This window comes from Sapajus apella, unplaced genomic scaffold (assembly GCF_009761245.1).
Source record: "Sapajus apella isolate SASKATOON/1434 unplaced genomic scaffold, GSC_monkey_1.0 scaffold92, whole genome shotgun sequence".
Classification (NCBI taxonomy): Eukaryota; Metazoa; Chordata; class Mammalia; order Primates; family Cebidae; genus Sapajus; species Sapajus apella.
Window position 1 is genome coordinate 5,975,791 of NW_022437032.1, and position 13,069 is coordinate 5,988,859.

The 13,069-nt window shown below is 44.4% G+C and overlaps 1 protein-coding gene and 1 long non-coding RNA gene across 4 annotated transcripts in view; one reads left to right on the top strand and one right to left on the bottom strand.

Annotated features, from left to right (window-relative positions):
* SLC9A8 (solute carrier family 9 member A8) overlaps positions 1 to 13,069 on the bottom strand; it is a 79,878-nt gene that overhangs the window by 16,983 nt on the left and 49,826 nt on the right. For all 3 annotated transcript variants that reach the window (XR_004262078.1, XM_032256023.1, XM_032256024.1), the window contains exons 10-11: positions 11,842 to 11,947; positions 1,713 to 1,829 (exon numbers count right to left, since the gene is read on the bottom strand). Coding sequence is in view for 2 of the 3 variants with exons in the window: in XM_032256023.1 (XP_032111914.1) it covers positions 1,713 to 1,829; positions 11,842 to 11,947 (223 nt within the window). In the remaining variant the exon portion in view is untranslated. The remainder of the gene's footprint in view (positions 1 to 1,712; positions 1,830 to 11,841; positions 11,948 to 13,069) is intronic.
* On the top strand, positions 1,120 to 1,563 carry LOC116535190. The gene is made up of 2 exons (XR_004262079.1): positions 1,120 to 1,342; positions 1,503 to 1,563. It is a non-coding gene; the product is annotated as an uncharacterized LOC116535190 (long non-coding RNA).

Here is a 13,069-nt window from a genome sequence, read left to right on the forward strand (position 1 = left end):
GTCCTGTGGCATCTGCAGTCATTTGCCCTGAATTTTTGTCACTTTGCCGCAGTTGGGATCCTTGCTAATGACAGCATTCAGCAAACGGACAGACTCATGTTTTTCATCTTCCCTGGGAGGGACAGTGTTTATCTGCAGAAGTATTTGACAGTTTTTCTGTCAAATTTGACAAACTGCCAAAATTTGACAATTTTTCTAATGACCAGTCTTCTGTGAATGGATATTTAGACTGTTTCTATTTCTGAGAGGGTCAACAAACACCCCAGTACACAGGCTCAATACCACATGGTTGAACTGCTAGGCCAAAGAGCACATGCCTTTCAAATTCAGAGAAACGTGGCAAATTAACTCTCCAGAAAAGATGGCATCAGTGTCCCATCCACTAGGCCTGTGTCCCACACACCAAGGCCAGAAGTGGGTATTATCAGACCTAACATTTGCCAATCTGATGGTACAAAATAGAATCTTTTTGGATGGATGTTTTGCTTTATGTTTCTTTAATTGGGAGGATCAGGGTCAGAATCTGTAGCCCTGGCTTTCTGAGAGGTGCTGTACAAATAATACCCACTGGCCAGGAATAAAGAGACCTGGCTTGCATACCCGCTTCTTGGCCTTGAGACCATGGGCAGGTCATCTGACCACTTCTCACCTGAGCCTCCTCATCTGCCGAAGTCTCTGCCTGGCCTGCTCCTGCCTCCTAGCATGCTAACCGTGTGGAAGTGGCAATTAAAAATCAGACAAGCCCCCGACCCCCTGCCGCCAAAAAAATGTCGGGGGTGATTTTGATGATGACAGCTAGGGCACAGCTACTTGGGGCCAGCTTAAAGGGATATGGTGAGGGTTGTTCCCCAACTCCAACCACTTCCATGTGTAAAGTTGTGGGGGAGATACATGGGTATGTCTGAGCGTGGGGGGAACAAGAGCTCAAACCGCTTAAAGAAAAAGCCATAGTGAGCTTCTCGGCCTGTTGGCTAAGATCAAGAACAAGCCATCGTGGCTTATCCCAGCCCAACAAGTGACACCTCTACTGCAGACTGTCCCTGAGTGATGTACCTCATGCGGCTCTTGTGAACAAAGGATTCTGTGGACAAGTTTGGCAAATGCTACAACTATATCCCCCGTTAAGAATTTTACAATGCCCATTTGCTGAAAAGCCTGGCAATTCATAAATGTTAAATTTTATTTAACCCAGAATTTCCGAAACTCTTGTTTGACTACAAAAGCTTTACTGTTTTTTCTCTTTCTTCTTCTTTTTTTTTAAAGATCATAGTCCAATGCAGCCTTGAACTCCTGGGCTCAAGTGATCCTCTCACCTCAGCCTCCTAAGCAGCTAGGATTACAGGTATGAGCCCCACGCCTTGCTTGACTATGGAGCCATTTTCATCTAACCATCATGAATATTATTTCTAAAGAATACATTTTTGGAAATGTCATATTAATACATTAAAAATGCATGTCTCAAATGTTCATAATTAGCTCTATTTTTGGTCTTTAAATTGTAGGCGCCAGATGTCCATGTATTAGGTGTTTGGTTTACTTTATGAAATTTCAGAGCCAGAGGAACAAACAAAAGATAAGGGAGTATGGGATCTGGCCCTGAGGAACTGATGCCCTACTGCCAGGGAAAGTCTCAGCTGACTTCTAGAACAGGATAAGGAAGAAAGATCAGCTCCGGGTAGGCCTGCACAGGGCCACACAGAGGCAGAACTCACCACACAAGAAGGCCACAGTGCGGAGGGTCTGCTGCATGAGGATCTGGGTGACTGGGGAGAGGTTATGGTGCGTGTAGTGCGACATCACGATGCCTGAGAACAGGATGGCCATGATGCCTAGAGAGGGAGAGAACAGAACAGAAAAGCACCTGCCGTGTGATCCCCAACTCAGATCTCACAATTCCTGAAAATCCCTGGAGCCTAGAGCTTTAGGCATTTTAAGAAAAAGGAATATAAACCTAAATTACAATTAAAAAAAAAAAAAGAAGAAGAACAAAAAGGAATATAAATGAATACCTGAGGCCTCCCAGAGGCTTCAGAAAAAACACCATGGGCCCCTTTTCTCTGGCAGTCTCATTACTAGCTGGATGATCTTGAGCCACATCATGTCCCCCATCAGAGCCTCAGTTTTCTCTTCTGTACAGTGGAACTAATAGTACTCACTCACAGAAGTGTTAGGCGGGTGAGCGAAAAGAAGCCATGTAAAGTCCCCTTCACAGTACCAGAGCTAAAGAGGTATGGATTAACACTGACATCCAGGGATAGGATTGGCAGATGTGGAACCTGTGGGTATGGAGGGCCCACTGCACTGCATCATTTTTTTTTTTTTTTTGAAACGGAGTTTTGCTCTTGTTGCCCAGGTTGGAGTGCAATAGTGCGATCTTGACTCACTGTAACCTCTGCCTCCCAGGTTCACGCGATTCTCCTGCCTCAGCCTCCTGAGGAGTTGGGACTACTACAAGCACACACTACCATGCCTGGCTAATTTTTTGTATTTTTAGTAGACACGAGGTTTCACCATGTTGGCCATGCTGGTCTCAGACTCCTAATCTCAGGTGATCCGCCTGTCTCGCCCTCCCAAAGTGCTGGTATTATAGGCGTGAGCCACCGTGCTGGCCAACTGCATCATTTTATATATGGGACTTGAGCACCTATGAGTTTTCTATCTGTGGGGCATCCTAGAGCTGATCCTCCATGGATGCTGGGGGAGGACTGCATAAGAGGAGCAAGTGAACCACTCTGGGGGCCAGAAAAGGAGTCTAAGAATCTGTGTATGGAGAATGTGTGGATTTTTTTTTTTTTTTTTTTTTTTTTGAGACAGGGTTTCACTCTATCACCCAGGCTGGAATATACGATATGATCACAGCTCATTCCAACCTCTGCCTCCTAGGCTCAAGCAATCCTCCCACCTCAGCTTCCCAAATAGCTGGGTTCACAGGCACACACCAATACACCTGGCTATTTTTTTGTATTTTTGTAGAGATGAGGTTTGCTATGCTGCCCAGGCTAGTCTCAAACTCCTGAGCTCAGGCAATCCACCCGCCTCAGCCTCCCAAAGTGCTGGTATTACAGGTGTGAGTCACTACACCCGGCCAAATGTTTGGATGTTGATTGACTTTTAAAATACATTTCCCTAACAATGAATTTTCCCATAATCATGTACTACTGTTATTTAAAAAGTAATGCATCTTTTCTTCAAAGCCCTGCATGAGAGCGTCTGCAGCGTTTGGTGTTTACGCAGGATTGGAGCCTCAGCGTTTGTCTGCTGCTCTCAGTCGCTCCTGGGGCACTCATGTTTCTTCTCAGTATCTCCCTGTGTGGGCAGCAGAAAAGGGGTCTCTATTTCATGTAATGAGGCTGAGGTTGTTTTAAAAAGTCAGCAAGCTGCCAAGATATACTAATTCCGAGTGTGTGTGTGTGTATACAGCTAGTACTCGACTTATGACCACGATTGGTTCCGACAGACCGGTCGTAACATGATTTGGTCGTAAGTTGAGTAGGCTACATGTACAGTACTGTGAAATGATGTTATAAAAATCTTTAAGTCATATTTTATCATAATTTTCTTTCATTATTGTTATATATCATAATTTTCTTTGTTCATTTTATGCCATTTGTATCATCTCTACACCATTTTATTTATTTTTACATTCGTCAGGTTTAAGTAAAACACTGCATTACCAGTAGTAAAGGTTGACCTGAATGCTTATTATGAAAGCATTCTTGTCCAATCTCATTTTTAAAAAGCCACCTTAACTTGTGGTAAAGGCGCAGCCTTGTGTAAAACTGTGGAATATTCACAGATCACTGAACCACGATGGTCTATGGTTTGAAGTGAAAAACCACGGCACATGATGAGTTTTGAAAAGCAGAAGAGTATGAACTATGTTAAGTCTTAGGGTTAAAAAGGACTAGTTACCAGGTATTTATGTATTATCACTGCAAATAGAAAAGTAAATCATCACAATTTTATGTGACTTTCCATGGGATACAAATATGTAGCATTCATCATAAAAGATGTCATCTGGATATCTTGTTCAAATATAATTTAAACTTAGTATGTTCTAATATTGTTAAAGATATAGGGATATAAACCACTCACATTTTAGTAAGAAAGGCAAGAAAATGACTAATAATGATGATATAGCATATATGTTTACTGTCCCGCACTGTCGTACGCCCAGCTGGGCAGCGTTTGCACTGCCAGACGCGGAGCAGTCGTGGCTAGTGATTGTGGTCGTAAAGTCGAATGGTCGTAAGTCGATCAATACCTGTGTGTGTGTGTGTGTGTGTGTGTGTGTGTGTGTATATATATATATAAATAAATCCCAATCCTTACTTTAGTTTCTGTTTCATTCCATCTCAATAATGGTACCTGGCCTTTCATATATAGAATACTATTTTCTTAAATGAATTTTTATTTAAATAAGATAGCATAAATTATATGTATCTCTATGAAAAAACAAAACAAAACAAAACTAGTCAGTGTGGTGGCACGTGCCTGTAGTGCCAGCTACTCAGGAGGCTGAGATGGATGGATCACCTAAGCCTGGGGAGGTCAAGGCTGCAGTGAGTTGTGATTCTGCCACTGCGCTCCAGCCTGGCCAACAGAGCATGATCCTGTCTCAAAAAATAAAATTAAAATATAATTAAAATAAAGTAATAAACACGATCCTATCACATATATGGTGCCTATTACCAGCAGAGTGATTTTTTTCAAGGGCTTTCAACTCTCTTGTCATGGTGCATCTAACAGAACCCCAGCTCCTGCCCAGGCCCTACCAAGCCTGCAAGGCAGTGTCCTTGCCTGCTCTGTTCTGGCCACACTGGTCTTCCTTCTCTTCCCGGAGCATGCCACACTCCCACACATCTATCTTCGGACCCTCCAGAACCTCCTTCCCTAGAGCATCTCTGGGCTGGATCCTGTCACCACACAGGTCTAGGCTCCAGGGCCACCTCCAGGAGAGACCTCCCTGGCTGCCTGAGCCCCAGTACATCCTCTACCGCATGCCACTCTCTGCCACATGGATTTGATTTCTCGTCATTTCTTGCCACCTGGAATTGTTGTATGGGTTTGCATACATTCTGGCTGACTTTCTTCTGCAGGAAAAGGAACCTGATCTTGTATTGTTTATTACTGTAGCCCCAGTAGCAAGGATAGTTCTCAGCATAGGGTGGGCATTTAATAAATATTTCTTGAATGGGTAAGAAATCGATTTTTCGGCCAGGTGCAGTGGCTCATGCCTGTAATTCCAGCACTTCGGGAGGCTGAGGCAGGCAGATCATGAGGTCAAAAGACTGAAACCATCCTGGCCAACATGGTGAAACCCCGTCTCTACTAAAAAACACAAAAATTAGCTGGGTGTGGTGGCGTGCACCTGTAGTCCCAGCTACTCAGGAGGCTGAGGCAGGAGAACTGCTTGAACCTGGGAGGTGGAGATTGCAGTGAGCTGAGATTGCGCCACTGCACTCCAGCCTGGCACCTGGTGACAGAACAAGACTCTGTCTCAAAAAAAAAAAAAAAAGAAAGAAAGAAATTGATTTTTCAACTTACTTTAAAAAAATTTAACACTATGTCAAATTCTTTCCATGGGTAGTACAAACAGGTCAAGTTCATTTCTGAAGTGACTGCACAGGACTCCAAAGTGCAAATGGACTGGAATTTAATCTTTTCCATTACTAATGAACATTTAGTTCCTTCCAATTTTTCTCTCTCAAGCAGTGCTGCAATGGAATTCCTTAGATATCAATGCATAAGAGCACTTCAGTGTACATTCCATCTTTGGCCAACTTTATGCCAATATCTTAAGAAAGCGTTATGTCATGATTAATCTTACAAACTCATCCTTCAAGCCCAAAGTCCCCTCCTCTGACTCGCCTTGACAGAGTGTCACTGTCCCGTCCCCTGTAAGCCCAGTGTTTGCTAACTGCCCTGCATAAGTGGGGTCTATTCACCTCTGAATCTTTAGTGTCAGAGGCCAAAGTGGCCCTCAAAACTGGCTTGACTGAACAATAAAAATAGTTAACATGGATACAATTAGAACGAATATTCTGAGAATAGCTAAAGCTTGCTGAGTAATGATTAGGGAGACTATTTGATTTGCTGTGGATACCAGGACATTTTTTAGAATAAAAGGGGATATTGGCCGGGCGCGGTGGCTCATGCCTATAATTCCAGCACTTTGGGAGGCCGAGGCGGGTGGATCACGCGGTCAAGAGATCGAGACCATCCTGGTCAACATGGTGAAACCCCGTCTCTACTAAAACTACAAAAAATTAGCTGGGCATGGTGGCGCGTGCCTGTAATCCCAGCTGCTCAGGAGGCTGAGGCAGGAGAATTGCCTGAACCTAGGAGGCGGAGGTTACGGTGAGCCGAGATTGCGCCATTGCACTCCAGCCTGGGTAACAAGAGCGAAACTCTGTCTCAAAAAAAAAAAAAAGGGGGATATTATTCATTCATCATGTTGAGACAACAGCAAAACTGGGGGTCTCGGAGCAAACCAGGACTTATGGCCACCCCAGCAGTAGCACAGATGCCCCATCAGAACTGTCACTTGCATCACTTTCATTCATTCTCAGCAAAGGCATTAGGCTGGCCCTTTTATTTGTCTATTTTATGATGAGGAAGTAGAACACGGGGTGGTTAAGTCTGTTGTCTGAGGTTACACAGCCAATGAGAAGTGGAGCTGGGGTTCAAATCCAAGTCTGTCCGTTTTCCAGCCCCAGTCCTTAACAACTGTGTTCCCTACATGTGGATTTAGGTAAATAATTCCCACTTCCTAGGAGGAAAATGTCCTGCATTGCGGTCTTGGGAACCACCTGACATCAGTCCTTTGTGATAGGAAAAGGGGAGCCCAAAAGGGAAGCAGAAGACAGCAAAAACACCATCCTCTCCACCTGTGCTTTCACAGTACGGTGTGAGGGTCCACACACCGCACAGGGCCATCCTGCCCCTCTCGGAGTGGCAAACGCCCAAAAGGCAAAGTGCAGACAGAGCAGGGTCCCTTACCCAGAGGCAGATCTGGTGTTCCTGGCTTGCACTGCTCTGTGTGGAGCAAGGTCCCTAAGGAAATGACACCCCTATCAACAGGAAACACTGCCACTCTGAAAAGAAGGTAAGAAAAACACTCCTTTGTTTTAATCACAGATTCCAAACAGATGCATGAAACACATGTTTGCCAGCAGGTACTCAATGATCATCTCAAGAGGGTAGAGGAACAATTTAGAAAAACAGATGTAAAAATAGCTAGGCTAGAGCTAAATGACTCACAGGTAATGTTTTTGTAAGTGCCAACATTCAGTAAAGAAAAGGAACCTCATGGCAGATACCAGGATGGAATTATCCTGGTGAAGTGGTTTGTGATGAAAAACAAAATCCTGAAAATGGCGAGTCCACTCTGCTTCCTCCTTGTGCTGCTCACACAGCACCCACGTGTGACTCCAGAAAGTGACTGTGGGCAGAAGAATTCTGTCAGTGGAGTCACTAAAGATCACTGGGCCTTCCGCTTTGTGTCCGAAGAAATTACTGCTACACAGAACACTGTCCTCCTCTACATATCTACAAAACCTGATACAAGATGCGAAACAAAACTATTTTCTGACATGGGACAAAAGATAGGGTACGGCTGTGATTCTGGCCATAAGGGAAACAAACAAGGTGGCCACTCTTTCTCCAGACCCCCTGGCTGAGCTGACTGCCTGATGCTGAGGCTCTGGGGGGCTGTCATGTTGGGTGGGGGAAGCTGCACAGAAAGAGAGCTCTTGGACATCTATTGTAAAGTCCCCTTGAGTCTCTGACTGATACTCATCAGTAAGTACGTGGGATGAAACAAGAGGCTGGGGAAAGAACCATGAAAACGAAGTAGGCTGAAGAATCCCAGAAGCTGACACGGGGCTGGGAATAGTTTGTGTTCCCACCAGCCAGAGTGGAGTGAGCTCACAATACCTGAGACACCTTAGTTAGGGCCCTGCTACTCTGCACCTGCCCTAACAAAGTTTAAATGTAAGCCTCTAAAAGGATTACACTGATGTCAAGAGACTTAGATATATGCCACAAGAAAAGCCCAGAAATAACACACAGGAAACAAATATATATATATACACATATATAAAATTTATTATTATTTTGAGATGGAGTTTCACTCTTGTTGCCCAGGCTGGAGTGCAATGGCGCAATTTCAGCTCAACACCACCTCTGTCTCCCGGGTTCGAGCGATTCTCCTGCTTCAGCCTCCCGAGTAGCTAAGATTATAGGCATGCACCACCAAGCCCAGCTAATTTTGTATTTTTTTTTTTTTTTTTTGAGATGGAGTTTCGCTCTTGTTACCCAGGCTGGAGTGCAATGGCACGATCTCGGCTCACCGCAACCTCCGCCTCCTGGGTTCAGGCAATTCTCCTGCCTCAGCCTCCTGAGTAGCTGGGATTACAGGCACGTACCACCATGCCCAGCTAATTTTTTGTATTTTTGGTAGAGACGGGGTTTCACCATGTTGATCAGGATGGTCTCGATCTCTTGACCTCATGATCCACCCGCCTCAGCCTCCCAAAGTGCTGGGATTACAGGCTAGAGCCACCGCGCCCGGCCTAATTTTGTATTTTTAGTAGAGACGGGGTTTCTCCATGTTGGTCAGGCTGGTCTCAAACTCCCGACCTAAGGCGATCCGCCCGCCTCGGCCTCCCAAGTGCTGGGTTACAGGCCTGAGCCACCATGCCCAGCCTATATTTTTTCTTTAAAAAGAAAAGTCTGGAACTCCATAAAGGAACACAATAAAATCTTGTACTCAACAACATAAAGTTCACAATGACTGACATCCAATCAAAACTTAATAGCAAGCAAAGAGCAAGAAAATGTGACCTATAAGCACAAGAAAAATCAACAACAGAGCAGACCTAGAATTGACAGAGATGATGGAATTAGCAAACAAGGACATTAAAACAGCTATTATAAATAAGTTTCATTAGCTCCAGAATATAGAGGAAAACGCGAACATGATGAAGAGAGAAATGGAAGAAGTGAAAATAACCCAAAGGGGATCTTCCCTCAATGAATTATAGAAAATGCAAATGAGAAATACACTGGGTAGGATTAGAAGAGATTCCACATGGCAGAAGGAAAGATCAGTGACCTTGAAAACACAGCAACAGAAAATAACAAAAATAAAGCACGTAAGGAAAAAAAACAGAAAAGAAAAGGGCAAAGCATATTGTGGGCCAATAACATGCTAGCTCTCATAATTGCAGTAAATTGAAGTCTCAAGGGGAAGGGGACGGGGGAACAAAAAAATGTTAATAAAGAAATGGGCAAAAGCTTACCAAATCTGATGAAAGCTATAAACTCATATAAACTATAAACCCAAGAAGCTCAATGAACCCAAGTGGAATATAAAAAGAACCACACCAAGGCACATCTAAATCCCATTGCTACACACCTATCAGGACAGCTGAACTTTTTAAAATTAAAATAAGTATGGTGACAATATGAAGCAACTGGCACTCTCTCACACATTCTGACGGGAATGTAAAATGATATAGTCACTTCAAAAAACACTAGGCAGTTTCCAAAAAAGTAAAAATGTACTTACCATATGACCTAGCAGCTTTAATCTTAGGTATTTACCCAAGATAAATGAAAACATATGCACCATGTTCTTAGCCCAAATCTGGAAAACCCCAAATGTCCTTCAAATAGTGAACAGATAATAAACTATGGGGCAGTAAGAATGATTAACTACTGACACATGCAAAAACATGGGTGTCTCCCAAAAACATTATGGTAACTCAAAGAGAGGAGACACAGACCACATGATTTCACTTAAATGACACTCTGGAACAGGCAAAACTATAGTGACAGTGAAGATCAGTGGGTGCCAGGAGCCAGGACAGGTGGGGGACTGACTGCAGAAGGGCACAGGGGAGCCATGCTGGGCGATCAGAATATGCCATACCTCGACTGCGGGGGTAGTTACGCCTGCAATTTGCCGAAATTCATGGAACTGTATACTTAGAACAGGTCCATGTATTATGTGTAAATTATACCTCAACAAAGCTAATAGAAAAGAAAATCTAGGGCCGGGCGCGGTGGCTCAAGCCTGTAATCCCAGCACTTTGGGAGGCCGAGGCGGGTGGATCACAAGGTCAAGAGATTGAGACCATCCTGGTCAACATGGTGAAACCCCGTCTGTACTAAAACTACAAAAAATTAGCTGGGCATGGTGGCGTGTGCCTGTAATCCCAGCTACTCAGGAGGCTGAGGCAGGAGAATTGCCTGAACCCAGGAGACGGAGGTTGCGGTGAGCCGAGATCGCGCCATTGCACTCCAGCCTGGGTAACAAGAGCGAAACTCCGTCTCAAAAAAAAAAAAAAAAAAAAAAGAAAAAAAAATCTTTGCCATCCTGTGGCACAGATCAAAACATCCCTGCAATAGCGCCTCCTTTCCAGAACAAGGGCTCTGAAGGGCCTTCACTCAAAGGATGGGGTCAGACTTTCAGGGCAGAGCCCTTCCCACCTGGCTGCCCCATCACACAGGAACAGGGGTGAGTCATGCTCCATTTTCAAGTCAACATCCTTACAATGTAACGAACTGCGGACACAAGCTTGACTGCCACTTGTGGGCAGAAAGCCCAACTAAGCCAAGCCTTGCAAACAGGGGCTGCTGATTGACTACAAGGTGACTGCTCAGAGACCCTTACTCTGTGAGCAGTTACCCCTCCCCCACCTGGTGAGCATCATCTTCTAGGGCCACATCAGAGTCATCTCTGCTGCTGGGAGCTGCATGCCCTCCTCCAATGGGGTGCAGGGAAAAGTCTACAGGGCTCCATTGTCTGGGTTTCAATCTCACTGCCATCACTGCCTGTGCAGTGCAGCTCTGGGCTAATGAGTCTCCTAGTACCTACTCCACAGGGGTGGTAGCAGCATTAAAAACCCGAATACAGCATAAAAAAAGTCACGAAACTGCTGTGTCCAATAAACGGCTACTCCAACACTATGCCACCACCACACTTTGCTTTCTCCTCTATGTAGCACTGAGTACATGGTTTATGACGATTTGTGTTGGAGAAAATTGTATTAGAGGAGGGTTCTAAGCACTAGTTCTTGACTCAAAGACAACTAGTTTAAATTATTATTCCACCAATCCCAGCTGTGACCCTGGGTAATTTATTTAATCTCATTCAACCTCAGTTTTCTCATCAGTAAAATAAGGACCTTCACAGTACCTCCCTCCCACAGGCTACCCTCCTCCAAGGGAGCCTCATAGGACTGATGGGCTAAATGAGAGAAGGCAGGTTAAAAGAAAATGTGACTGACACCAATGTGACTGTTTGAGCCTCTGGATCCAGGCAGGCCTAAATCCAAATGTGGTTTTTTTTTTTTGTTTTTATTTTTTATTTATTTATTTATTTTTTTTTATGGAGTCTTGCTCTGTTGCCCAGGCTGGAGTGCAGTGGTGTGATCTTGGCTCACTACAACCTCCGCCTCCCAGGTTCAAGCAATTCTCCTGCCTCAGCCTCCTGAGTAGCTGGGATTACAGGCACCTGCCACCACGCCCAGCTGATTTTTGTACCTTTAGTAGAGACAGGGCTTCACCATGTTGGCCAGGATGGTTTTGATCTCCTGACCTCGTGATCCGCCCACCTTGGCCTCCCAAAGTGCTGGGATTACAGGCGTGAGCCACTGCATCCAGCCCAGATGTTTTTCTAGGGAGCCAGTAGATTCCCTTTATTACTTAAGCTCTTCTGAGTTGTGACTGTCTCTTGTGACTGAAAGTGACCAAACTGACAAAGCCCCTTTCACCAGGCAGGACAAGACAAGGTGGCATCATCACAGCACTTTCAAAGTCTCTGTCACTTACCTGAGAGTGAGATTCCTTCTGCAAGCCCATAAGGCAGATAAGCAAAAATGATCATCATGCCAAATTCCAAGGAAGGCGTTTTCCTCAAATCAATATGCTTCAGCACGTAAATGACAACTGTCAAGGAAGAATTGAGGGAGAGTTGATGGGAGATGTGGAGAAGTCACAAAACTGCTGCTTTCCAAATACATGAAGTAAACAATAGATACAGAAGATTTTGCAACATCCCAAGGTTACAACTGAAAATTTGTCATTATGGATTTTTTCCTTTGTAGGGAGACTATAAGAAAGGGAATCTGACAAAACACTAATTCTGGAGATAAACGGTGGCAGAAAATGAAAATCAAGCTAAGTCAACTCATTTAAAAACGCTGACTTAAAGGGCTGAGGATGTGCCAGGCCATGAGGTGAAGCTGGCACTGTGGACGCACTAAGGATAGCTCACTCGGCCAGGTTCCTCCCAGGGCCGTACCACCCCCACTCTTCCAACAACATCAGATGAGATCACTAACGCTCATCTCACTTTCCCCATCAGTTTTGAGTCAAACACAACAGTGTGAATCGCTGTTCAAACTGGGGTTCAAGGCCCTGTTGAAACACAGTCTTCCTGTTCCTGGAGATTTCCAAACTCATGCCCCTGTGAAAGGAGAGAGCCTTCTATATATTCAAGTATTGTTCATAATGCCTATAGTGGTGCTTACAGTACCCATCTGTGACACTTCATTTTGATAGATACTTTTTTTTTAAAGAAAAAGATAAATATGGAGGAAAACACTGAACTGGAAAAAGTTTTCTGTTCCATTCTGTTTATTGGTACAATATGAGAAGCTGTTAGCCAACTCAATAGAGCCTTTAGACTTCTGGACAAAGGAGCTGATGGAAAAATTCAACAGGATGGCAGAAAAACATGCCTGTAACAGGCAAAAGAGTCTCTTCCGGCCATCTGTGAAACAAACTGCTCGTGGAGGAGGGGCAGGTGGCCATCTCCCTGAGACGTAGGCTTAGGTGCGCCCCCAAGTGGTCTACTGCCTGTTTCTATTTTAAACATAATGAAATTTCTACAGCAATAAAGGTGTCATTGGCCTTAACAAGCCTCTTTCCTGCTCCAGCTGGAAAGGCGTATTGGTTGTTAAACAACAAAATCAGTGCAAATAACTCCATGGAACACACTTCGAGAGCCCCTTTTCCAGTCCTTATGGATAAACACTTCCAGTGGGATAACAATTTT